Here is a 27,132-nt window from a genome sequence, read left to right as displayed (position 1 = left end):
ATCTTCATCCTCAGACTCAAGGTGTTAGCCGTCTCGGACTCCGCGGAACTACTCAGAAGGATTCACGATGAGTCTGGCTTAGTCCGTCTAGCGGATCGCTGCCTCTGCATGTGCATCTCCCCGAGGCTCGGGGGTCGATTGGAGTCTGGGAGGGCAGTGGGTCGGCAGTCCTGGGAGGGTACTGCCTGGGACATGTTATTTACTTCCCCTGCCGGGGAGTCAGAGGCCACATAAACGTGGCGGTGTCATTGGGACACCTAGCCCTACTTAGGGGCGGTATGCCATTGCCGGATGGTCCGGACATAGGGGGTGCAGGCGGGTTGGAACCGACGCCATGGTAGCCTGGATGGACCTACCGATCAGTTCTAGAACCTGTGCCGCACCGAGGTAGACTCGGCCTGCCAGGACTGTGTCCACCCCGACAGGGGCGCTAGCAGGGATAAGGTCCAGTCAGCCAGGAGAAGAGTCTGCTGTCTGCGGACAGCCCCGTAAAACAGCACAGTAACATGTGGAAAACATGTACAGGAGCATGCTATAATTTATTTATCTATTCGTTCATTTATATAAATATTTATTTATTTATATTTTGGTTTATCTATATATTATTTTTTTTTTTTTTTTTTTTTTTTTTATTAAGTATTTATTCGGATAAATGAGTTATCTATTCTAGGGAATAAATTCCCCAGAACAAGAACTAATGGATATATATTTATTTATATATAATTAGATTCAGAGTATTAGATTTTATTTTATTTAATTTATTTATTTATTGAAAGAAATGAACTGATGAGGAAAATGAACTGTATATATATTAGATATAGATTATTCAGATGATTTTATTCAAATTTATTTATTGGACATATGGATTACTGTTTAGTGGTTAAAACCCACTATCTACATTTGAGATACTTGTTTCCCAGGAAGTAAGTCCTGTCAGGTAGAAAAACGATCGCAGGCTCCTGTCTCCAACACCGCTGAGTAGCTTGCGGTGGGAGGAGAGCCTGGCAAGGAGAGTCTGACGGGGTTTCAACTCCAGAGGCGAAGTCTCGCGAGACTACGGCCTCTGGAGTCTCTATTGAGCTGAGGGGGTGAGGGACAGAGCGGTCGATGAGATCCGCTCTGTCCCGTCCTGCTCGGAGATTGGGGAGGGAGGGATCGCCGAGGTGTCTCCCGGTAACGGGAGAGGTACTGAAGTGACTGCGAGAGAGGAGGGGAGCGGCCGCGACGGAGACCCCGCCCCCCGACTGAGCGCGCGAAGGCAAGCGTGGGGAGGAAGGAGGGGAGGGACAGATGCCCAGAGATGGCGCCCGCTGAGGGAGCGAGGGAGAGACACGGACCTCGCATGGAGGACGCCGCAGCGCTCCGGCGCTAAGGAGGGGAAAAAAGCCCAAGTCAGGATGACTTTAGTAAAAGAACATCGAAATTAAAGAGTTCAAACATGGCTCAAACACAACAACCTGACACCGTTCGGTATCAGGGGAAAAAGACATAAAAGCACAAAATCGGGGAATATCAGGGAGAACCCCCCCATATTCCACAACTTTCCAAATAAAACATCAATATTACCAATAAAACTACCTGACACCGGGACATCTGGTATCAGGGAGACAGATATAAAATCGCAAAATCGGGGGAATACAGGGAAAAACCCCCAATACTCCAATATTTTAAAATATCAATCAAAGATTAAAGAAAATTACCTGACACCAGATTCGGTATCAGGAACAATATATATACAAAGAATAAAGTTATATGAACTACTTATCTGTATGCTCTGCCATGAGCAGAAAGAAAGAGGAAGGGTCTAAGGAGGCAGCCCCTTATATGCCGGCTGTCCTGCCTCATGATTGGCAGACCCAGCCTGAGGGCTGCTGGGTGTTGTAGTTTTTCTTTTTCTTTCAGTTAAACATTTTTCTATTTGAAATTACTGAAAAAGTTGTATTTCTGCTATGGGCATTAATAAAGAAAGATAATGCATAAGATATGAGCCTCCTGTCTGATATATAATTCTAGTCAAATTCTGACTTTCTAAAATGTGTCATCTTCCAAAAATTAAAAGTTAAAGATTCTAAACCTATGTGGAAATGCGTGACACTTTGCGCCATGCGGGGCAGGTCATTGATTATGGTTGACAGATTGACATCATGCGGGCAGGATAAGGCAGGAAGCAAGCAAAGGGACTGTGCTCCTCTATCAATCATCAATCCCTTGATCCACCCCACATGATGTGCATGAAAATCGGGTACGGGGAACAGAGAGATCACACCTTCATGATATTGATTTTCAAGCATGCGCAGACAGAGCAGTAATGGAGATAACTGGGGATCACCTGCCATAGTGTTACTTTTTTGCATAGAGGGCCTTGTGGAGCTGGCAGGGTCTAGGTAATTACAGAATGGATTTAGGAAAGAAGAGGATAGCAAACCGTTGGACATAATACTTTTACAGCTGATATTGAATTTTCATCTTTTGGTTATGTCGACACTTTAACAACCTATTGTTAATTAATATTGTCACAAGGGCATCCCCTTTCACCTCTACTATGTAACATAAAAAAACAAAATGGTTGTTTTTTTTTGCAACAGAACAGTTTGCAGTTTGGTTAAAGAAAACAAGTCACCCCGATTTGTGGATTAAATTACTTCTAATAATCTTTTAATTTGAAATGCGCCTGCTTAACGCTATTAGAAAGATTAGTTCTATTTGAAATTTCAAAAATATGTTTTACTAAATTATAAAAGCTTGAATATTTTAGTCAAAATGAAAATGAATTTAAAGCAGAGTTCCTCCCAAATGTGGAAGCTCCGCTTATCTGCTTCCTCCCCAGTTCATTCTGCACTCCTGTGATCCATTTTCAGCCAACAGCAGGCTGCAGTCACAGAGCCAGTCCAGAATCTTGCAATTTACAAATTTGAAAGATAGAATTTTGAAGTGCATAATTCTTTCTAGAGTGAAAAAATCTGCCTGCACAATTTCAAAGAAGTTATATTTTAGTAGCAAATGAATTCAGATATTTCCTTTAGCAAGCATATAATAAATAAATACATTTTTAATAGGGGGCATTTAGTTCACAATGAACTTAAAATTCATCCCGCGTCATCTGAATTAAGGTTTTATCTATTAGTATATGATTATTGATTTTTCAAAAAAAAAATTAGCAGCTCTGTGTATCCACAAATAAATCTCTTCCATTGAACTTGATGTCTGACTCACCCAGATTATACAAGATTCCTTTTTGTCTCATAAGTTTGCAAAATCAACTTTTCTGCTATTCTCTACAGTCTGGCATAATGGTAATCACTATATGAGAAGGAAATCAATCATTTGGGCAATCTAAGGTGTCCCATACAGCTAAATCTTTTACAAAGATGAATTTCCTATCTATAAACTAGGGTTATTTTCTATTTTTTTTTTTCTCCCCAAAATATTTTAGATTTTATGTACAGTCCAAGTTTTTAAACAAATTATTTTTTGCCTTTACTTTTTACATGATGCTGTTATTTGTATGTGGTATTGGAATCCTACCATAAAATACTGTAAATATATTCTCCAGTGTATCCAACAACTGAGTATTTCATTTCCTTTCTCCTATACTTCCTCTCCAAGGTATTGTTTGGTCTGATGTCATTTTTATTCCCTTAATCCAGGCACAATTACCAGAGAATGTCACCTTGAAAAGCTACTTTACAGACCGATTATTTTCAAAGCACAGAAAACACCCATGAGTTACTTACAAAATGTTGTTTCAGGCAAAATACATACTATAATTATATTGGATAACAAATTATGTCAATTTGAGGACACTGATTAACCGGAATTAGTGATTTATTGTGGAAATATATATATATATATATATATATATATATATATATATATATATATATATATATAATAATGGAAAAAATACTGTGCTAATTCAAAAGCTAATTAGGTGAAAGCTGGGACTAAAAATGTTATACAACATAAAAACCAATATACAAAGAAAAAAAGTCGCGCTAAATGTATCTAATAATAAGATGCACTGAAAAACAGCGCAAAAATTGTGGAAACCAAAGTGACACAAACATGCTGTGAGCAAAATAAATTGTGAATAAAATACACAGTTGTGGATTTAACCACAATCCACCATAAAGTCCAAAACTACAGGTGTTCACATTCAATGATCTCCCAAGTGAAAAAACTTTATCCACAAACGTCCTGGGAAAAGGTGATGATAGAAGCACCTCCACCACGATCACACACTGCCTCTTACCAGAAATATACAATCTCTAAATTATAGGAGATCATATACAGCATAAACCGATGATATCCTTGAATCTTATCACCAAACCAGGACACTCACACTGGTCTGTGTATCAGCCTTAGGTAGATACACAGACCAGTGTGAGTGTCCTGGTTTGGCAAAAAGATTCCTGGATATCATCGATTTATGCTGTATATGATCTCCTATAATTTAGAGATTGTATATCTCCAGCAAGAGGCAGTGTGTGATCGTGGTGGAGGTGCTTCGATCATCACTTTTTCCTAGGACGTTTGTGGATAAAGTTTTTTCACTTAAAAGATCATTGAATGTGAACACCTGTAGTTTTGGACTTTATGGTGGATTGTGGTTAAATCCACAACCGTGTATTTTATTCACAATTTATTTTGCTCACAGCATGTTTGTGTCACTTTGGTTTCCACAATTTTTGCGCTTTTTTTCAGTTCATCTTATTAGATACATTTAGCACAACTTGTTTTCTTTGTGTGTGTGTGTGTATATATATATATATATATATATATATATATATATATATATATTTTTTTTTTTTTCATTTCACAGAATTCTCTGCTAGGTTTTATCATTGTGTCACTGTTGGAAAGATTCTCTTCCTCTCCAGATGGCAATGCAATCACTGGCAGAGGAAGGGAGAGAAAATCTCCATAAGGGGGACACAAACAGCAATACAGAGGTTCTAGTCTCCCCCACTCAATGAAAAAAAAGTTTTTTGTATTACTGCTGTGTCCTTCTAAGGCCGCGTACACACGACCGGTCCAAACCGATGAAAACGGACTGAAGTTGAGTTTCATCGGTCCAAACCAACCGTGTGTACGGCCCATCGGTCTGTTGTCCTTCGGACAAAAATTTGAGAACTTGCTTTAAAATCGAACCGATAGACGGCTGACCATCGGTCCAAACCGATGGTTAGTACACAAAAGCATCGGTTCAAAACCCGTGCATGCTCAGAATCAAGTCGACGCATGCTTGGAAGCATTGAACTTAATTTTTTTCAGCACGTTGTGTGTTTTACATCACCGCGTTCTGACCCGATCGGTTTTTGAACTGATGGTGTGTACGCACATCAGACCATCAGTCTGCTTCATTCTCAACCTGACTAACGTTCTTTTTCTTCACTCCACTTTTATAAAGTGTGTCCAGAAATGGTATGTTAGGGACAACATGTAAATTGTCAAAAGTGTGTTTTAGATTGCAGTTGTTTAAATTCTAAGTAATGGTAGTTAGCTACCTTAGACCTTGTGACTTTTTTTTCTTAACAAATTCTCAACCATGTCTCCAGGACATCTTTTGTGCCAATACATTTCTTTGGACTGCCGCTTTGCATATCCTTAAGAATCTGCCAGCTCTCATGACCACATCATGACCTGGACCATAAAAAACAGTTTCATAAAGGAATTTTTTCTTGATGGACATCCTTCTCCCACAATATCTACAGAATTCTTCATCCAAGTTACTGTTGTCAAGTATTGCCGTAACCTCTTGTGTCTTTCCCTTGTCCTCTTAGACTGTAGGGTATTTTGAATGAGGTTTTTATTTTTACTGGTCAACTGTTTGTATACTCAATGCTGTTATGAAGGCCCTGAACAAATTATTGTAAAATGTTACAGAAAATATTATCAATATATACAGTTGCTCATAAGTTTACATACCCTGTCAGAATTTATGATTTCTTGGCCATTTTTCAGAGTATGAATGATAACGCAAAAACTTTTCTTTCACTCATGGTTAGTGTATGGCTAAAGCCATTTATTATCAATCAACTGTGTTTTTACTATTTAATACCGTATATTGCCCCCTTTATCATCAATGACAGCTTGAAGTCTTTTGTGGATGAGGTGTGTAAACTGCTCCTTTACTGCTCCTTCCCATAGGAATCAATGGGACAGAGCGGCTATACCGCCCGTAGCCGCGGTTTGCGGGCGGTATTAACCCTTTTTTGGCCGCTAGCGGGGGTTAAAAAACGCACCGCTAGCGGGGGTTAAAACCGCACCGCTAGCGGCCGAATATCGAGGGAAAATACGCCGGTATAGAGGCGCTAAAAATCGCGCTGCTATACCACCACCACACCTCCCTCACCCAGTGTGAAAGGGGTCTTAATGTAAAACTCCATTTCTAAAAAGCCACATACAGAAGTATTCTCTGATTCTATTTTGAGTACAATTATGATGGTGCTGTGCCACCATTTAAAAAAAAAATATTTTGACAGTATTCGTGAATATCTGTACATAAAATAGAAGCATTTTGTCTTCCATCAGAAAGCATAAAAGTCACTTCTCAGTTGGATATTCTGTGTGTCTGTCCATAAATTGAACCCAGGTCTGTCTCTACTGTATTTGTTTCACTTGTAACCTTTTTACAGCGTTTAATCAGTCTGACCTGCATTCTGTGGGTTAATCAAAAATTCTTTGACATTTATCTGACATTTTAATTTACACTAAATGAAACCACAAGAGTTTAGCCTGTTCATTATAAAACCATCTGTCAAATAGCAAGAAGATAAAATCCTAGTATTGGTTAATAGACAGTTAAGTAGCCCTGAAAACAGGCAAAACATATGCACCTAACTTTTTTTGTGTGAAAAAACACTGGGTGTGACGTTGTTTTGTGCCCATCTGGTTATTTGCATCACAAATGGGAAAAACAAACCAAAGAAATCCTTCAGGGTAGCGCTACAACAAAGGAAGATGAGAGAGTCCCACAATCATGTAAATGATAAAATGTATTAAAATGTCTCAAGGGCAAGAATCTCCGGAATACAGCCTTGTGAAGCAAGATGTACACAGTGCAATGTGAGAGCAGTTCCATGTGATTATACACCTCCAAGACAATTAGCCACAGGGCTAATGCAAGCATTCAAACACTTCTGCTGAGCAAATTACTCCTCCCACAGGCAGAGCGTCATACGCGAAGTGAACAAATCTAAGGCTTAGGGCATCAGCCGTGGGCGATATGCAGCACTCTTACCCTGTCCCAGGTGGATGTGCGGGCGATCCGGCGAACGGACTTGCGATCGGCCGTGGATGGGAGGAAACTATCAGTCCTTTTGCACCGTAAGCAATGGGGACGCGCACTGTTGATATCATCCACAACAAACTTTTTCAGAGACTGCTCAGACAGAACATGGTTCTGTCATGGTGTTCTGTCTAAGCAGACTCAAAGTTTGATGTGGATGATACCAGCGGTGTGCGACCCTCATTTTCAACTGGCATATAATTGTATTATTATAATTCTAAGCAGATGTCCAGAGCACCCCCAATGCCCCTTAGATTAGATGTCAAGATCCACCCTCCCAACCATCAAAACTCTTGAGTCTCCCACCCTCCTTCACTCTACAGTGTACCTCCTTTACCTTGTGCTTCTGCCGAGAAGAAGCTGGGAGCAGAGTTGGAAAGCAGAAAGTGCAGGCTCTGAAGGAGGACCAGAGGAGGGCTGGAGTCAGTTTCTAGAGTCTGCTGAATGCTCAGACAAGGGTAAGCAATGAGGGGGTACTGCATCTGGATTGACTTTAACAACATTGTGTATTTGGGTATGCCTCTAAAATGGCTGAGGAAAATCCAGCTCGTCCAGAACCAGGCCGCTAGACTAATCTCTGGCCTAAATAGGCGGGAGCATATTACCCCTACCCTGCGATCACTGCACTGGCTCACTGTGGTAGATCGCGTTGAGTTTAAGGCTCTTTGTCTCGCCTATCGTGCTTATCATGGGACGGGCCCGCAATATCTGAATTCCTTGATAACGCGATATGCTCCTGCACGAGCACTCAGATCACTAACAGCTGGTCTTGTCACTTGCCCGTTTGCTTACCTTTGGGGGCAGACTCTTTTCTGTGAGAGCAACGGCTCTATGGAATAGTCTCCCTGTTTCCATTCGGTCTCTCCCCTCTATTATGGCCTTTCGTAAAAGGATAAAAACTTGTTTTTTTGAGAAAAAGCAGGCCGAGTCATGTTAGTTCTCCCTGTTGTTCCCTGGTGATCTGTTTTTGTTTTTTTTTTAGTTTGTTTTTTTGCTCTCCTTTTTTCTTTTCCTTCTATTTCTTTCCCTCCCTGACTTGATTTATCTATTTCCAGTTATGTTTTCTGCGCTTAGACACTGCCCTGACGGGTCAGTATTTGGCGCATTATAAATCTATTAAATCAATCAATCAAATCAATCTGCACAAAGAGGCACAGGTTCTGAGGATTTTTGTTCTCTCTGCTGCTGACTCCTGAAATAGGGGGAGGGAGCAGAGAGGAGCCCCTGAGTGGCTGTAGGGAGATACTCAGGATCTGGTGGAGGAGTTCTGTTCCACCTCCCTGCTGCTAACTGCTAAGATCAGGTGAAGATGAGGGAAGTGCTGCAGCTGCAGGATAGGTGTGAGGGCCACATGGGCCTTGTTTTTAACACATGTGCCCTTATAGATTGTATGTTTTTCCATCTTCTGTATCTCACTTATTGCATACAGTAGAGGAAGAGCATAGGGAGATCCTCACTGGTGTGTGGAGAAATATCAAAATGCTAAAAAGCTAAACAACTTTAAATAGTGGTGTTACCTTGGGGTTGCATTATATGTTGCAGGGTGTGAATAGCAAGAGAATCCCTGCAGAATTGGAAATATCTTGAAATCTAAAGTAAAATACAAAGGTTTCATCCCGCTGAACTTTTGCATTTTATTGAACTAGTAATTGCAATTGAAATTGACAAGGTTTCTGTTATGTAGACTGAATTTGATAGTACTCATTAAATCAAAGCGCGCTTGATTAACTGTGTATACAGTATATACAGATTAGACCATAAATATTAGGACCATAGTAAGGTATTGCCAGAAAATGGAGTTCAATGATAATAATAAATGTGGGCTGAAAATGCAGACTGTCAGCTTTAACATTAAGGTTTATGCATTCCAACAGGGTGGCCATTTTAGGAATTGGAACATTTTTTATTTGTTTTTATGTAGCCCTTCCTTTCAAGGGACCAAAGGTAATTGGAAAATTGACTGGCAAGATGTTCAGTGTCCAGGGGAGGGGAGTAATACATATTATTTAATTGAACAGTTGATTTCAGGTCTGGAGTTTGCATTTGGAAGCTGTTGCTGTGAACTCATTAACCACTTCAGCCCCGGACCATTTTGCAGCTTAAGGACCAGGCCACTTTTTGCGATTCGGCACTGTATCGCTTTAACTGACAATTGCGCGGCCATGTGACGTGGCTCCCAAACAAAATTGACGTCTTTTTTTTCCCACAAATAGAGCTTTCTTTTGGTGGTATTTGATCACCTCTGCGGTTTTTATTTTTTGCACTATAAGAAAAAATAGAGCGACAATTTTGAAAAAAAATCAATATTTTTTGCTTTTTGCTATAATAAATATGCCCAAAAAAATATATAAAAAACATATTTTATCCTCAGTTTAGGCTGATACCTATTCTTCAACATATTTTTGGTAAAAAAATCGCAATAAGCGTTTATTGATCAGTTTGTGCAAAAGTTATAGCGTTTACAACATAGGGGATAGTTTTATGGCATTTTTATTATTTTTTTTTTTTACTATTAATGGCGGCGATCAGTAATAATTTTGGTGACTGTGACATTATGGCGGACACATCGGACACTTTTGACAAATTTTTGGGACCATTGTCATTTTCACAGCGATCAGTGCTATAAAAATGCACTGTTTACTGTGAAAATGGCACTGGCAGTGAAGGGGTTAACCGCTAGGTGGCGCTGTAGGGGTTAAGTGTTCCCTGCATAGTGTTTCTTACTGTAGGGGGGGTGGGCTCTGTGTCACATGACACTGATCTCTGCTCCGAGTACACGGAGCCGAGATCAGTGTCATTGTCACTAGTCAGAGCGGGGAGATGCTTGTTTACACAAGCATCTCCCCGCTCTATACCTCCGTGAGACGATCGCGGGGATCCCCACGGCGATAGAGTCCACGGGACAGGTCAGGGTCATGAGCGCACCACCGGCGGTGCGCGTAGCCACACGGACAGGCATTTAAAGGGGACGTACAGGTACGTTGATATGCCTGTCCGTGCCATTCTGCCGACGTATATGTGCAGGAGGCGAACCTTAAGCGGTTAAAGTCCAAAGGTCTGTCTGCACAAGTAAAGCAGGCCATTATTTGGCTGGAACAGCAAAACAAACCAAACTAATCATAAAGATTACATAAACTTTAGCAGTGGCCACAATTTGATACATTCTCGTACTCAATAAAAGCTGCTTCACTAAAGGTGTTCACTCCAAAAAAGTGAAGGTCCACTTCAATTATCCAATCAAGAGCAGATGAAGTAAGTGAATAGGGATTTGCTTTGCACACGATTAAATAATTAAAGTGAACTCGTCTTTTGAGGCTCCTTAAAGTGGATGTAAGCCTGATTCATGAAATTTGACCTAGGCACATAGATCTGTAGCGTTTTCTTATCTTTCTCCAAAGCACAGTGTCCTATGTGTCTCTGCTGTTTCGTTTCTGTTATCAGCATGATAACTTCTGACAAGTTCTCAGAGACAGGAGATAAAAGCAGCTGTAAATTGGTGGGGGGAGGGGGGAAATAGTTATACATTGTCTTGCCACAGCACAGCTCTGCAAGTCTGTCTATGTGGAGGACGGGTGCCTTTCCTCCAATCAGCTGTCTCCCAGTGTAATCTACACTCAGTGCAGAATGAGGAAGTAAAAATTCTAATACGATGTAAGAATTCTAAAGAATATAGAAAGGGAAAGACAGGAGATATGCATGTAGAACGTATGTAACGAGATTTGTTTTGATCTCTGTGTATCATCTGAGGCTACACTGGGTATATGTGAGGTTTACATCCACTTTAGGAAAATCAGTGGCTTTATCACCACGTAAGACAACTGTGCTAGATGGTTTCTGGATTATTTCCTTGGTGAAAAAAACTCATTCACAACATCCATTCAACCCTAGAACTAGACATCCCAGGACCAAGAACACATTCCATTGTCATTCTTCAATCGTCATGAAAATTAAGTACAGATGGTTTGCCACATAGTGCAAACTTCTGGTAAACCTTAAAAAATAAAAAAGGCCAGATTATACTTTGCCAGATGAATTCTAATACATATATGGCTGTACTGTACTATCTGCTCAAAATCAGCCAATTAATGCAAAATTGATAGGACAGTGCTAGGACTTGTGAAAGCTAGCCAGCCTTTGAAGACAAAGAAGTGGAATGTTCTTCAATAGCTAGGTCAATCACCTGGCCTCAACCCGACTGAACATGCCTTTCTTTTTTTTTTTCCTATCCAACAAAATTGTATTCAGTTTTCAGAGGTACAAGGCATACATAGTCCCCTTTACTTTGCGGGGAAAGAAAAAAACGAACATGCCTTTCATGTGTTAAAAGCAAAACTGTAGTAACGACCTGGCAAAGCATCGATAGGGATTAAAATCAGCATTTGGTGGTTCAAGATGACAGGGGGCGGGGCATTGATTGAAAAATAATTTTCAATAGATTATTATAGCCATAACACTTTTATTATATCTGTATTATATACTTTTGGCACCCTAAAAGTGGGGGAACTATGTATAAAAATGGCCATATATCCAATATTACAAAAATTCTGTCACTGTTTGAATATTTTAGCTGTGTGTCCGTGTAAGATAATATTATATACAAATTGCAGAGACACACTTTGGTAAATCAGTATGTGGTAAATTAATTTTACCAGATTACTACATTTCTAACGAGCAGGGTGAATAATTATATATATATATATACATTTTTCTTCACTAGCAGTAGAAATGATTTAAAGTCAACTTCATTAATGTATCATTTATTTTTTTTACAATGTGCTTTATGTGTACAGCATTAGTTTCCTGCTGTTTAAATTGAGCCTTAAGCAGCAGTACCCTTTTTATGATATCAAATTAATTACAGACACACTGATCAGATGTTAGATTGATGTGCTATTTTATAAAGTTTTCTCTGAGTTATCTATCTGATTCATGCCATTAGGACTGTAGGAAAGAAAGCATTTTGTGAATGGCATACTTTTTATTAGGTACATCTGCTTGTTATTTTATATATCGGAACTACTTAACCATTTGCATCTCAATACACAGAGCATGCAGACTTGGTTAACGGGTTTAGCTGCTGCTCTGTCAAATAATAAAATGGAGAACGTGTGATTTAAGCATCTTTTTGATTGTGGAATAATTGTGTGGTTTCAGCATTGGACTTTCATGCACCACAGCTTCTAGAACTCACATAAAATGAGAAAATAATACAGTGAGTGTCAGTTCTGTGGCTGCAAATACTTTGTTAATGAAAAAGGTTGTAGGTGAATACCTCTTAAGCCATGGGTCTTCAAACTACGGCCCTCCAGTTGTTCAGAAACTACAACTCCCATCATGCCTTTTCATGTCTGTTAAAGTCAGTGTGTTACAATGCCTCATGGGATGTATAGTTCTACAACAGCTGGAGGGCCGTAGTTTGAGGATCACTGTCTTAAGCTGACAGAAGGTGCACAAGTAGCAAACTTTACAGCAGAACTGTTCTGTAGGGCATCTCATATCGCACATGATAAACCTTGAAAAGGATGAGATACAGCAACAGAAAACTATTCTGGTCTCCTCTCCTGTCAGCTAAGAACAGAAATATGGTCTGCAGTGGGCGCAAGATCACCAAAACAAAATGACAAAAGATGAAAAATAACATCTTCCAATATTGTGGTTTCTGCTGCAATGTGATAGAAGGGTCTGATTTTGGCACATATGCAGCATAGGAATTTTTAGGGAACAGAGGTAAACAGCATGAGAAATCCATAGAAATCTTGTAATACTATTGGTTGAACATGGATCAAAATTTTAGACGTACTGTATCATGGCAAGATCTTACTACCGTCGTAAAATGATAGCCAGAAGTAATGCAACACCCTATATTTCTTAAATTACCATTCACAGGATTATAATTGGAGAAGGCTTAATATGCAATAGTGTAGTAAGTTTTCTTGCAGAATTCCACAATATCTAATATAACATAGCTTGACAAAGTAAGTCGGGGGATGATGGACAACCGTAGGTACAGTAAATAAATAGGTATGCAAACAAGCATACATGTTATATAATCAAATGATTGTTGTGAATTCCATTTTTGGTTCTGTATTGCAACGACATGAGAGTCGAAACTTGGTTTGATGGGTATGGGCCTTTACAAGTGTGTTTAAGAGCAAGATCACTCTACTACTTTGTGGTCAAATTTTACTTTTTCTTGGTCACCATTGCTCATTGCAGAGATGATGATGATTACCAATTGGCTGAAAGCTCAGAGATGACATAAGAAACCGCAAAGCTGAACATAGAAATAGGTGTGTCACTTTCCTGGCTGTACATAGGTGTGTGAATCACAAGATTGATTGAACAGAATTACAAAAGCTCTCAGTAGATAGTGAATACAGGTGAAACTCGAAAAATTAGAAAATCATGCAAAAGTTAATTTATTTCACTAATTCAATTTAAAAGGTGAAACGAATATATGAGATAGACTCATTACATGCAAAGCAAGATAGTTCAAGCCATGATTTGTCATAATTGTGATGATTATGGATTACAGCTCATGAAAACCCCAAATCCACAATCTCAGAAAATTTGAATTGTAAAAGGATGCAATATTCCAGGCTCAAAGTGTCCCACTCTATTCAGATAATTAAGCCATAACACCTGCAAAGGTTTCCTGAGCCTTTAAATGGTCTCTCAGTCTGGTTCAGTAGGAATCACAATCATGGGAAAGACTGCTGGCCTGACAGTTGTGCAGAAAACAATCATTGACACCCTCCATAAGGGAAAGTCTCAAAAGGTAATTGCAAAAGAAATTGGATGTTCCCAAAATGCTGTATCAAAGCACATTAAGAAAGTTATGTGGAAGGGAAATATGTGGAAGAAAAAGGTGCACAAGCAGCAGGGATGACCGTAGGCTGGAGAGGATTGTCAGGAAAAGGCCATTCAAAAGTGTTGGGCACTTTCACAAGGAGTGGACTGAGGCTGGAGTCAGTGCATCAAGAGCCACCACACACGGACGGATTCGGGACATGGGCTTCAAATGTCGTATTCCTCTTGTCAAGCCATTCCTGATCAACAAACAACGTCAGAAGCGTCTTACCTGGGCTAAAGAAAAACAGACCTGGCCTGCTGCTCAGTGGTCCAAAGTCATCTTTTCTGATTAGAGCAAATTTTGCATCTCATTTGGAAACCAAGGACCTAGAGTATGGAGGAAGAATAGAGAGGCACACACTGAAGTCCAGTGTGAAGTTTCCACAGTCTCTGTTAATTTGGGGAGCCATGTCTTTTGCTGGTGTTGGTCCACTGTGCTTCATTAAGTCCGGGGTCAACGCAGCCATCTACCAGGAGATTTTGAAGCACTTCATGCTTCCTTCCACAGACGAGCTCTATGGGGATGCTGACTTCATTTTCCAGCAGGACTTGGCACCTGCCCACATTGCCAAAAGCACCAAAACCTGGTTTAATGACCTTGGGATTACTGTGCTTGATTGACCAGAAAACTTGCCTGACCTGAACCCCATAGAGAATCTATGGGGCATTGCCAATAGAAAGATGAGAGACATGAGACCAAACAATGCAGAAGAGGTGAAGGCCGCTATTGAAGCATCCTGGTCTTTAATCACACTTCAGCAGTGCCACAGGCTGATAGCTTCCATGCCACACCGCATTAAGGCAGTAATTGCTGCAAAAGGGGCCCAAACCAAGTACTGGGTACATATGCATGCTTATACTTTTTAGAGGTCCGATATTGTTCTATGTACAGTCCTTGTTTTATTGATTGCATGTAATATTCTAATTTTCTGAGATTGTGGATTTGGGGTTTTCATGGGTTGTAAGCCATAATCATCACAATTATGACAAATCACGTCTTGAACTATCTTGCTTTACATGTAATGAGTCTATCTCATATATTAGTTTCACCTTTTAAGTTGCATTAGTGAAATAAATAAACTTTTGCACGATATTCGAATTCTTCGAGTTTCACTCGTATATACTGTATAATAAGATACTCACATTTACATTTTATCAGAGATATAAAAAATATAGGTAAATGATATCTGTACACAGTCCTGCAACCAATGTAACATGACACCACACAGATCTTTTTAACCCCCCCCTCACCTTACACTTCTGTTTGTTTTGCAGATGGAATTAGCAGTGGCTCCCTTGTGCAGAAGAGTGGCTGATCTAGGAAAGTCATACAGACTGTTGAGATCATTCAGGTGCGCATATAATATTTGCTAAAAACTTAAAACTTATAATTGCCAATTTATTAAAGGTAAGTTAAGCATTGCCTCTGGACAGCTAGGATCATCTGAAAATGCAACAATGGTACTTTTGTGCGACTTTGTGGAATTTAATGCCATGAAGCATTAATGGATAAAATCTAATGTATTGCTATTGGTAACATTTATTTTCTTCTGTACGGTATTTTTCTTCATTATTACTTAAAGGTGTACATTTGTAATCTCCTTTGCCAGACTTAGAAATCTTTTCCTGCAGCTTCAAATGTAGGGTAATTAAGAAAGAGCTAGGGCATTGTCTACATTGCTCTGTTAACCACTTCAGCCCCAGACCATTTTGCTGGTCAATGACCAGGCCACTTTTTGCGATTCGACACTGCGTCGCTTTAACTGACAATTGCGCGGTCGTGCGATGTGACTCCCAAACAAAATTGGCGTCTTTTTTTCCCACAAATGGAGCTTTTTTTTGGTGGTATTTGATCACCTCTGCGGTTTTTATTTGTTGTGCTATAAACAAAAATAGAGCGACAATTCTGGATTTTTTTTTTTTTTACTGTAATAAATATCCCCCAAAAATATCAAAAAAAAAATGAGTTTTCCTCAGTTTAGGCCGATACGTATTCTTCTACATATTTTTCGTAAAGAAAATCGCAATAAGCGTTTATTGATTGGTTTGCGCAAAAGTTATAGCGTCTACAAAATAGGAGATAGTTTTATGGCATTTTTATTAATATTTTCTTTTTTTTTTACTAGTAATGGCAGCGATCAGCCATTTTTATCGGTACTACGACATTATGGCAGACACTTCGGACCCTTTTGACACATTTTTGGGATCATTGGCATTTTTATAGCTATCGGTGCTATAAAAATGCATTGATTACTGTGAAAATGCCACTGGCAGAGAAGGGGTTAACACTAGGGGGCGACGAAGCGGTTAATTATGTTCCCTAGGTGTGTTCTAACTGAAGGGGGGGTGGGACTGACTAGGGGAAATGACAGATCGCTGTTCATACATTGTATGAACAGACGAACAGTCCTTTCTCCCCCTGACAGGAACGGGAGCTGTGTGTTTACACACACAGCTCCTGGTTCTCGCTCTGCAACGAGCGATCGCGGGTGCCCGGCAGTGATCGCGCCCGCCGGGCACGAGCGTCGGCACCAGAGGCGAGCAGGGGGCGCATGCGCGTCCCTAATGGCTGAAATGCGAAATTACGTATACCTACATGATTTTGCGCAGCCGAGCTGACCTGCCGCCGTATTATACGGCGGCTGGTCAGCTAGTGGTTAAGTGGTTAACAAAAGTCTGCTACACTGAAATGTTGGCTATACATTTGTTCCACTGCTCGGGCTAAACAGCATGGATTAGAGCATCTACACTACCAGTGGTTCTATACAGAAAGCTGCCAAACCTGTGGCTGCCTGAATACCGGAACAGTGACTGCATCTAATTGGATGAAGTCACTTTTCAGCTGACAATTTTCCATCTGGAATATTTGATTTTTCAGTTGGAGTTGGTTAAGTTGGGTGGCACTGACAGCAAGAATCGCCCAAATTTTGAGCTGTGCATGGCAAGCTAAAGTCACCCGCTAGTAGCATCTGCCTCCTGCCACTCTATACAGTGCATATGTAAGGAGTTTACCAAGCTGGAATTGATAGGAAATGCTATTTACACAGACAGAGCAGGAAGGAAATAACTGGCTCTAGAGATGATTACACCATTATCCAAATTTTTGGGGAACTGCAAATTTTCACAGAGATTCATATTTACATAGGTTGAAAAAAAGACATTAGTCCATATAGTTCAACTAATAAAATCAATTCCCTAAATCAACTACCTCTGGTGGTATTACTTCTAGTATCCAGTTAAATTGTGTGCATTTAGGGATGCATCCAGCTCTTTTTTAGAACAATCTTCTGAGCTGGTTCTTGAGGGAGTGTAATTCCCTCAATTTACGAACTGACTTGCTCCATTCTACTGACATCAAGTAAACTGTAACTTAGTGGCTTCCAAAATTAATTAACCAGTAGGTATGTAAGTGGTCACCTACCTATTCGGGTAAATATAATACTATAACACCATTATTTAAAATGTCCAAAAGAAGGTTCAAATGGCTAAAAAAGTATTGTATGTTTCTGATCCATTGATAAAAAGATCTCATTCATTCCGTCTTTATTAACATTTTACTAAATATTTACAGAGAAAGCAAATATACCAAATACAAAATGTCAGCACGTGTAGTAAAAGAAACAAAAGTAAAATTGCGTGAAAAAAAAAGGCAATCACAATTCTGGTTAGGCTTTTCATTAGGCAGGATATCAATGTAAGGGGTCCTCCGGGTAAGGGTAGATTATCAAGGTTACAGAGTATGTCTAGAACACATTCAGTGTGTTGCAGAAGACTGTGTCTAAAATAGACTCCACTGTAATGGAAATTGACCTGTACCCGAGTACACCTGTGCTTAAGCGGAGTTCCACTCAAAAGTGGAACCTCTGCTTATCTTCTCCCCCCCCCCCCCCCTTTGTTGCCACATTTGGCATCGTTCAGGGGGAAAGGTAGGAACGGGTACTTCCGGGAGGCTGTACCGTGGCGCCGCCACTCGGAAGTTCACCCCCACCTCCTCCTTCGCCGCCGGGCCAGTAAGAAAGCGCAGCGTGGTTCGCGCTTGCGCAGTAGGGAACCAGTTGTGAAGCCAAAAGACTTAACTGCCGGTTCCCCTTACCATGAATGGTGGCGGCAGGACCCGAGAGCCTCTCCGAAAATAGTCTGTAGTGCCGACATCGCGGGCGCCCTGGACCGGTAAGTGTCCTAATATTAAAAGTCAGCAGCTACAGTATTTGTAGCTGTTGTCTTTAAAAAAATTGTGGGTGGGCGGAGCTCCTCTTTCCTCTAAGGAAAAAAAAGAGGGGTTGTCTTCCCCCTTGGCCGGCATTGAGCCCCAAAGTCTCTATCACGCTTGTTTGAGTTATGGATGTAGCTATTCTGTATTTCTCAGAGTGTATCGCTGCAGCATGAGTGGCAGTTCAGATCTGAAGACAACCTCACAGGGCAAACACCGAAACCCTATTATGCAAATCCTAAATATCTTATATCTTGCATACAGAGATCACAATATTATTGATTATCATAGACATTGCCCATTTCCTGAAGCTCCGGGGTGAAATTCTTTCAACGAATTGGCAGAATGTTTGTACATATTCTGTTACAGATCAAGCTTCTTTTGTCCTACTATTTAAGGAATAAGGCTTTACAAACTTTCCAGTGATTTCAGGAAATGGAAAGTTATGCGCTGTACTTATTATAAAACTGTACGGCTACACACTTTGCCATTCTTTTGTAGTTGGCACACTAATGAGCAGTTTTTCATTCATTTCCATTCATTATATTCAGTTGGATACACAGAAATCTTGCAGATTAAAATGCATATTTGTTTTGAATTGAGGCTAAAAATGAACCAATTTACAATTCTAGCACACAATCAGTCTGTTTTGTTCATTGCAGGCTTTATGCCGGTGCTGCCTGTGCAGGCAGTTATTTCAGGGAACAGTGTTTAGCTTGAAAGAGATGACTGTATCTGAGATTACATGTTCAATGCAGGAGCAGATTGGAGCCTGCCAGGCAGCACCATCATCAATGTTCATATATCTAGACGTATTAAAGAGAACCAGTCATCATCTGCATATTCAGAAATAAATGTGCAGTCTGACCTATAACAGATTTGTATTTCCCACCTTTTAGAATAATTAACTGTGTGCTGAGTGAGCACATCGGTATCACATGACAGAACACTGCAGTTATATCTTTTGTATTCTGGCGAATACACAAGGAAGTCTTGGAAAACACAAACCCCTGTTGTACAAAATAAATTGCAGGATTATGGAATGAACTGATTGGGTGATTATAGAAGGAATATGTACATGTTAAAGTATTTAAGACATATACAAAAATGGGGACTGAGTAAGCCACCAGGCTCCTCTTATATCCCCTTTGGTTGGACTGCTCAATTACCTCCATATTTTGTAGTAATTGTATCAATTCATAATAATGTTACAAGCCAAAAAGTCAGGGGAAGCATGCAAAGTGCAGTAGTGAGAGCAGGAATACCTGTGCAGTGATGTAAAGTGGAGTGCAAGCATGGTGGCTTATGAGAGAAGAGGGGTGCAGACATGCTGCATTGTATGAGAAGGGGGTGTGGAGGGTGGTGGCAGAAGGTGGGCTGTAGGGGAATAGGAGGGGGTTCTGAAAGAAGGGGGCCTACATGCACGGTGGGTAGTGAGAGAAGGGGTTGGCAGGTGCCGCAGTGGTAAAAGGGGGTGAAATCATGGTAGGTTGTGAGAGAAGGGACGACCTGGTGTGTTAAGTGGTGAGAAATGATGTGCTGCAGGCATCGTGTGGGGTGAAGGGAAGGGGGCAAACACACTGGGTGCTAAGGAAAGGGCGTCTGCAGGTATGCTGGTTGGTGAAAGAAGAGGGGACAGCAGGTGCAGTGAGTAGTAAAATAAGTGGAATGGCAAGCTTAGTGTGTGTGGTGAAAGAACGGGGACAGGTACAGTGGGTGGTAAGAGGAGAGGATAAAGACATGGAGGGTTATGAGAGATGGGAGACAGCAGGCATGTTTAATGGGGAGAGAAAGGGAATGGTAACCACAACTGTTGTCAAGGGAAAAGGGGCAACAGGCATGGTGAGTGAGGAAAGGGGGACAGCAGGTGCAGTGTGGGAAGGGGTAGGCACGGTGGCTGGTGAAGGAAGGGGGTGGTGGCAGGCACGATGGGTGACATGAGGGTAGCGGGGGGGGGGGGTTTAAGGTTCAGACAGAGTGGATGGTAAGGAAAGAGGGGTAGTGAAATGGGGGACTCAGTGAGTGAGGCGTGTGTTTTGGGTGGTTAAGGAAGCGGGGATGCAGGCGTGGTGGGTGGAGAAGGAAGTGAGGGTGCAGGTGTGGTGGGTGGAGAAGGAAGTGAGGGTGTAGGTTTGGTGGTGCAATGTAGCATGTAGGGACAAGGAACTGTCTCTGGACAGCAGGCTGGCCTTCCATAAAACCAGGGTACTTCTGAAAGTAAGGGGAAAAAGGTGGGGACTGATGCACATATTACGCAAACCACAATGGGTGCCACCTGTCTCTCCAGCGCAATTAGCCATTCATCATCTTCTCTACCCCTTCAGATGCCAGGCCTAGTTCTATGGACAATTTTAATGAGAGGGGCACTTTGGAAGAGGGTACATTGTTAGAGAGAACAGTCTGACCAGGGGGCTGGGAGCAGAATGATCTAAGAGAGGGGTACATTGGCCAGGAGAGGAGCAATGTGGATGAGGTAGTGACATGAGGAGAGCAGACCCTTGGGTAGGGGGAGTGATAGGAGTCTGGTATGTTTGGTTATTTGGGGACAGAGGAAGGAGAGCAGGCATGTGGGACAGTAGTGTATCGGAGGGGATGAATAATCATGGGTTTGCTCAATATTTTTGTTAGTCTAATTAGTCAATAGAGCGGAAAAGGTGGGAACTGGAAGAGGCATTGCCTTGGACAGATATTAGTCCAGTTGGTATTGCTGTGTTTACAATCTTTTCTTGTGGAGAGACGGATTGTTACTCTGGTATGTCTATTTAATGTGAGATATTTTCTATTATACTCCAGTCGTACTGAAGCTTTCACATGTTGTTATATTACATATGGATTTCTGTGATAATAGCAGGGGTTCTCCCGTACCTTAGACTACTGCGGAACCTCCTGAAATGCTGTTGATTTATTTATCTGCTATGTTTTACAAGCAATAGCTGGGTGGAAGCATCCTTGTATTTTATAACTGCATGTGATTGTACTCATATTTAGTTTTCTTCTTGTTATTTTTTGCTAGTTTTTGATTGTGTGCTTTGTCTTAAAAACACAAATATTCAATAAAAAATTATTTGGAAATTAAAAACGTGGATCGACACCCCTTTTGCTTCAATATATATCTTTAGTCCAGTGATTTTTCCAGTGAAAAGAGAAGTAGCACCGTGATGATCTCTCTGTCACTCTATCTCTTCCTATAAGCATGCTTTGTGTCCACACAAGAACGGATTTGCTGCTTGTACTGCTACTCCCTGTCACACTATAGCCCTGATATACAGGGACTGCAAGAGGCTCATACCTGATCAAATTCAGGTACTTGAACTTCTTGCGTTTATATTATTTGTAGCTCCCTCCTAGTTAGGTGCTAGTATAGGTTGTTCGTAGGTACATTTTGTCATTTTTGGGCTCTTCTGTAGTCGGTGGAATTAATTATTTTGATCTGCAGCTACTGGTTCGCTTGTCTCCCCGTCTTTCCAGAAATGGAACATAGTGGGTAGAGTCTGAGTTGGTCCTGTATACAATCTCAGCCAATCCCTGGTCAGAAGAATGACCAGCAGGGGGCTGAGAGGGGTATGTAGGAGCTGAAGCATAGGGCATGCAGGGCCATTTGCCTGCTGGAGAGTGACCCAGCCTGGAAGTGCTGTTAAACCTTCTAAGGCTCTGAGACGTTTCCAAGACGTTCTGGATTCTGGCTCGCCAAGGAGCTGAAGGATCTTCCCCAAGTTGCAGGAACAACCAAGCAATATCCAGAGAGGATTTTAACAGGAGATTCATGGTGCAGTGTCAGCTAAAACTGAAAGAAGGCATCCAGATACCTTGTGACACAGTGCGTAGGCCTGGGAGAGACTATTGCTATTGTGCACCTTTTTTGCTGGAGGGACTATTACAGACCTGTTGCCAGGGTTGTTTCCATGGTGGGAGCCCCCTGTGCCGAGCTGTTGCTACTTTCCGTATAGGAGACCTTTTGCTACTACAGTTAACTTTTATGTTTTTTAGTTCTGGGTATCCCAAGCCTTTTCCTAATCCCTATCCCAGTTCTACAAAACAATAAAAACACACACAAAAAGACATCTGCCTGATCATGGTGTGAAAGACTCATTGGGACTTTATGCACCTGGCTGAAAATACCCTGTGTGCACCAAATTGGGATCAGAACCTGGGTTATACAGCGGGACCAGTCAGGAGGTTTGCGTTACATATTAATTTAATGATGTATTAATGATTGCAGAGCTGTATGGCTTTTATATCTGCCGAGAGTTCAGCTTTAAGTATGTTTTGCTAATACATATAGATAATAAAATATGCATGCCATTATTGTGGTGTCTCACTCATATTTACTTTTTCAGACCATTACTATTTCAAACTAGTGAGCATATTGCCAACAGCACATCTGTGGGAGATCTAATCCCATTCAGTGTCATCCTTCAGTTCCTCTTCACAAGGGCTCCGCCAGAACTAAAATCACCATACCAGGTAATGTCACTTCATCACACAGCTATGGCAACCACCATATAAACACTGTACTTTGGGGCCCAACTCGTCCCCCAATTTTGCTTATTTTTTTACACCAACCAAAGAAATAGACTCTCATGGAGTATCGATATTAAATGTTATTCCGTAATGCATGTGTGTCTCTCCCACTCTATATCTAGATGTCTGTGGCAAGATATCACATTGTATCAGTAATTTTTTTAACGCATTTGTAAATACACATATATTTTTATAAATATAGCAGAGAAAACCTGCACCACACCATGCATGCCTATAAAGTGGTGTTATGTAATACATTTTGAACGGTAACACTGATCTTCACCACTGATTTGCTGAATAAACAGCATAGCGTCCTCTCATCATCACATCTGGGAAATGTGTCTGGAGCACCTTGTCATATGTGCCATACACCCAGGAAAGATTTGATCATGAGTATTTTACTGATATGTTGTGTATATTGTTTTAGAATAACATAGGGAGGTAAAATAATGAAACTCTAGGATTGCATTTGTTTGTAGCCGTATGGTGTACACTGTCTCCTCTGGCTCTTTTTTGCCACCGCAAGGCCATATTCTAAATATAGAAAACATTAGATTAGTTGGGATGAGGCTTACAGACTGACTTCTTGGTGTCTGGCCTGTACGTCCAATTTTACAGCACTGATCATTCATTTTTAACATTCCAACTATCTCTAAAGCTCATCTTAAAGATAAACCTGTAATCATGCCCAGCAAATCTCTTCTAAATGGATTTTTAATGCAATGATCTATATAGAGTCAGAAACTTTCACTAAGGGAGAATTTACTCAGAATAATTCACATTGCTCATATTTATCAGATATTTTCTGTATGTTTGGTATTTATATAGCATTCTGTGCATTTTTCTGCAGAGAGCTGAATGGTCAATTGCTCGTTACTCCCAATGGTTGGATGACCACCCATCTGAAAAAGACAGACTCGTTCTCATCAGGTAAATGGGGTAACGGCATAAAATGGAATACAGCGTTTTAAATGGTATTATTTTGCCACTTTTAAATTATAAGAGCAGGCAGGATTTGATTAATGGGGCTAGGTACTGTCATGGATAGCGCCATACCTTACCTGTAATTTCTCTTTAGGGGAGCATCTGCTAGTATTACTGGACACATTTTAGCACAGCAATAGGAGTGGGTTTTGTAGGATTTTTAAATCTTGATGAAGTTCATTTTACTATATTGTAGCTTGTTTAGATGATTAGAAATTGATGGGAATAATGCTCTGACTGGTAGCATGGTGGACAGCTGCTAGAAGTGTATGCTGAAACTGGTCCGCGGGCCAGTTTCGGCATACATGTTCGGTCGTGTGTAGGCGCGAGCGGGCCGAATTCCAGCAAACATTTGCCCGCCGGGCCTTTTCCCAGCGGGCAAATATTCGTGGACGTGTTTTAAAACCGTCCGCTGGAATCCTGCCCGCTCGGACTTGTACGGTCGTCAGTACAGACCTACCGTACATGTCCAGGCGCCCGCCGTCCCTCGCATGCGTCGAATGATTTCGACGCATGCGTGGAAGCCTTTAAATGGCAGGCCCGCCCACGTCTCCGCGTCATCGTCGCGGCGACGACGTGGACACGCCCCGCGTATTGTTTACGCGCAGACTTCTGTACGATGGTGTGTACAACCATCGTACAGAAGCCCTCTGGCAGGCATGTACGGTGAAAACGGTCCGACGGACCGGTTTCACCGTACATGTTTGTTCGTGTGTACCCGGCCTTAGTGTATGAATTTTTTTTTTGAGGGTGATAGATCTAAAGTTGGACCACACCAGAGAATCTCAGAATCCATGTTTCAGCACTCTGCTGCAAATGGTCAGAACCAACAGATTATTTTATAAATTCTCAACAGTCATCCTGAAGCAAGCATTTTGTCTTCCAAATTGTCCTTGGATGAATTTTTCTCACAATCTGCATGCAGGTTTTGAGTTCAAACTTATGCTTGTGTGTTTTTTTTATATAATACAAAAGTATAGCAGTAGGTTGTAAGGTTCCCACCTAAAATTGGGCCTAGTGTGTTCTGTGGCTATTGTAGGGAATGAATAAGACTAATGTGTTTGATGCTGTGTAATCCTTAAAAGTGGAGTATGGATGCAGCATTGGTCCCCCGCTGCCTACAAGATGGAGAACTGAGTGATCAAAGACCACTGATGGCTCAGTTCCTAGTCCTCAAAGAACAGAGAGTCAGTCACTGGCTGCATTGTTCTAGGGGTGGGAGCAGTTGGCTAAGTCTCCCAGAGGCTTGCTGAGAGGCTGAGCCAGCTACTGGTCCAGGCATCTGGGTGTATCTCCACGTTAAAGTCAGGATCTTTCCAAAGCCTGGACCAGCTAAGTGATTTCAGCTAACAGCGGGCTTTAGCCCACTGTCAACATAAAACGGGTCACAGGAGTGCAGAACGAATTGCACTCCTGTGATCCATAGGAGAAGTAGGGCCAAAAAAGCATTGGCCCTACTTCTCCTCCTTTAAGGCTTTATATAAATTAGACTACATAAATTCCCTCTAAGTCTTTTATATATTTTATACTAGCTTTTCAAGTAATTTCAAACTATTATGTACTTTTTTTGTACTTTAATGCAATGAAAGAGTGAAATATTTCTGACTCTCACCAAGTCTGTGTCATATAATATTACTGTATGCAATAATTAGCATGTTCTATATGTATTGCTGTTGAGTTCGCATGGGCAATCCTGACCACAACTTGTTAACATCTCATACATTCATGTGACTGATATTTTTCTGAGGTCAGTTAATGCATGGCTCTTACACGGTTCCTTTACAGTCCTGTCTCATTTAAACAACCATCTGAGCAAAGGCTATGGGCATCAGCTAGCAAGTGCCCAGGTTTTACTTTGATGGCCATGTCTCTCATGCATAATATTGCTTGTATAATTGCAGCAATATATCTGCAAGGCTTACTCAGTTTCATCCTCAGAGGAACATTATTGTGTGTCCTAATGATACTGTCTCATTAATTATTCTAAATTAGATGAAACTCCTGAATTGTAATAACATTTCTTAGAGTCGGAAGATCATTTGTGATTTAGTCATCTACAAGGAAAAATGTCTGTGAAAAAGTGCGATTTTCCTCCGTGTTGCATTTTTTGTGGTTGTTGTAGTCTCATTTGTGCCTAGAAGAGAAACATTCATTCCATCTCTGCTACATATTAAATGTCACCAGGCTGTGATTAAATATTAATAGATTATAGTCATGTAATGGCATTTTTGTGCCATGCAGTTATATTGAAAAATGTGTTCTTTCTTCTAGTAGGTTTTCGATCAGCCAGTTCTGTTGTCACTATAAATACGTGTGTGATTTGGTTGTGCAAAGTCGCAATAATATGCAGGCCCCATACACAGATCAGCAAGATCTGCACATAGATCTGTGAAGAGGATGGATATACCATTTTCCCACAGATTACATTGCAGAGAATTCTATGTATGCGAGGACTGAGGCTTCATTGGCAAGGCGCTGATTAAGATCCGGAACACAACAATTGCCCGGCTTTTCTGCTGTGAAGCTGAATCTATTAAGGCCAGCATAATGCCAATGTTATGAAGCCCAAGAATATTGAAAAAAACTGTTAGCTTTAGAAAATGTTGTTATTTTGCTCACACTAAAGATTTACCTTCGGCCTCACTCAAGTGCTGACACTTTTTGAGATTTTTCTGCACTAGTGATATAGCCACCTTTTGCACATCTCCCCAAATATTGGAGAGTATACACTGATAAGGTGGCCACAACGTCCTGCCATGTGCTTGTGGCCTCCCACTAACTTTTCTGAGCCTCAACAAATCTGCCCTTTTGCTCTCCGGCTCTTCTTTCCTATTATTTTTACCTTTAACTGACCATCCAGTGAGTGTAGTCATATTTAACTCATTCCGACTAATCTGTACTAAACCTAACTAGTAATAGTAGTGTTATATTGCCAGCTATAAAAACCCCATGCATAATTTGGTCATTACTACTGCTTTGTTTAGCCCCTCCGTGGGCTGTCTCCTCCTGTAAAACATAGTCTTGCCAGAGGTCGTCATTAACCAGCTGTAAGTCAGGTCCTGTTGTGCTTTATACTGGCTTCTCCTGTTATGCTACAATTTCTAAATAAAGTATTGATTTGTTTTCAATGTCAAAGAATACACCAATCAGCCATAACATTTGGACCGCCTACGATAACCCATTTAGCTATGGACTCCTCTAGACCTGTGAAGGCATGCTGTGTATTCTGGCACCAAAGTGTCATTAGCCTCCATGGATCAGACTTGTTTATCCA

General features: G+C 41.0%; 1 protein-coding gene across 1 annotated transcript in view; it reads left to right on the top strand.

Moving 5' to 3' along the window:
• COG5 (component of oligomeric golgi complex 5) overlaps positions 1-27,132 on the top strand; it is a 480,035-nt gene that overhangs the window by 446,567 nt on the left and 6,336 nt on the right. The window contains exons 19-21 of the mRNA XM_040343536.1: positions 15,419-15,495; positions 22,691-22,817; positions 23,725-23,804. Of these exons, the coding sequence (XP_040199470.1) occupies positions 15,419-15,495; positions 22,691-22,817; positions 23,725-23,804 (284 nt within the window). The remainder of the gene's footprint in view (positions 1-15,418; positions 15,496-22,690; positions 22,818-23,724; positions 23,805-27,132) is intronic.

Source organism: Rana temporaria, chromosome 3 (assembly GCF_905171775.1).
Source record: "Rana temporaria chromosome 3, aRanTem1.1, whole genome shotgun sequence".
NCBI classification, from domain to species: Eukaryota; Metazoa; Chordata; class Amphibia; order Anura; family Ranidae; genus Rana; species Rana temporaria.
The sequence above is the reverse complement of the archived record's forward strand: the minus strand, read 5'-3'. Positions and strand labels throughout refer to the sequence as shown.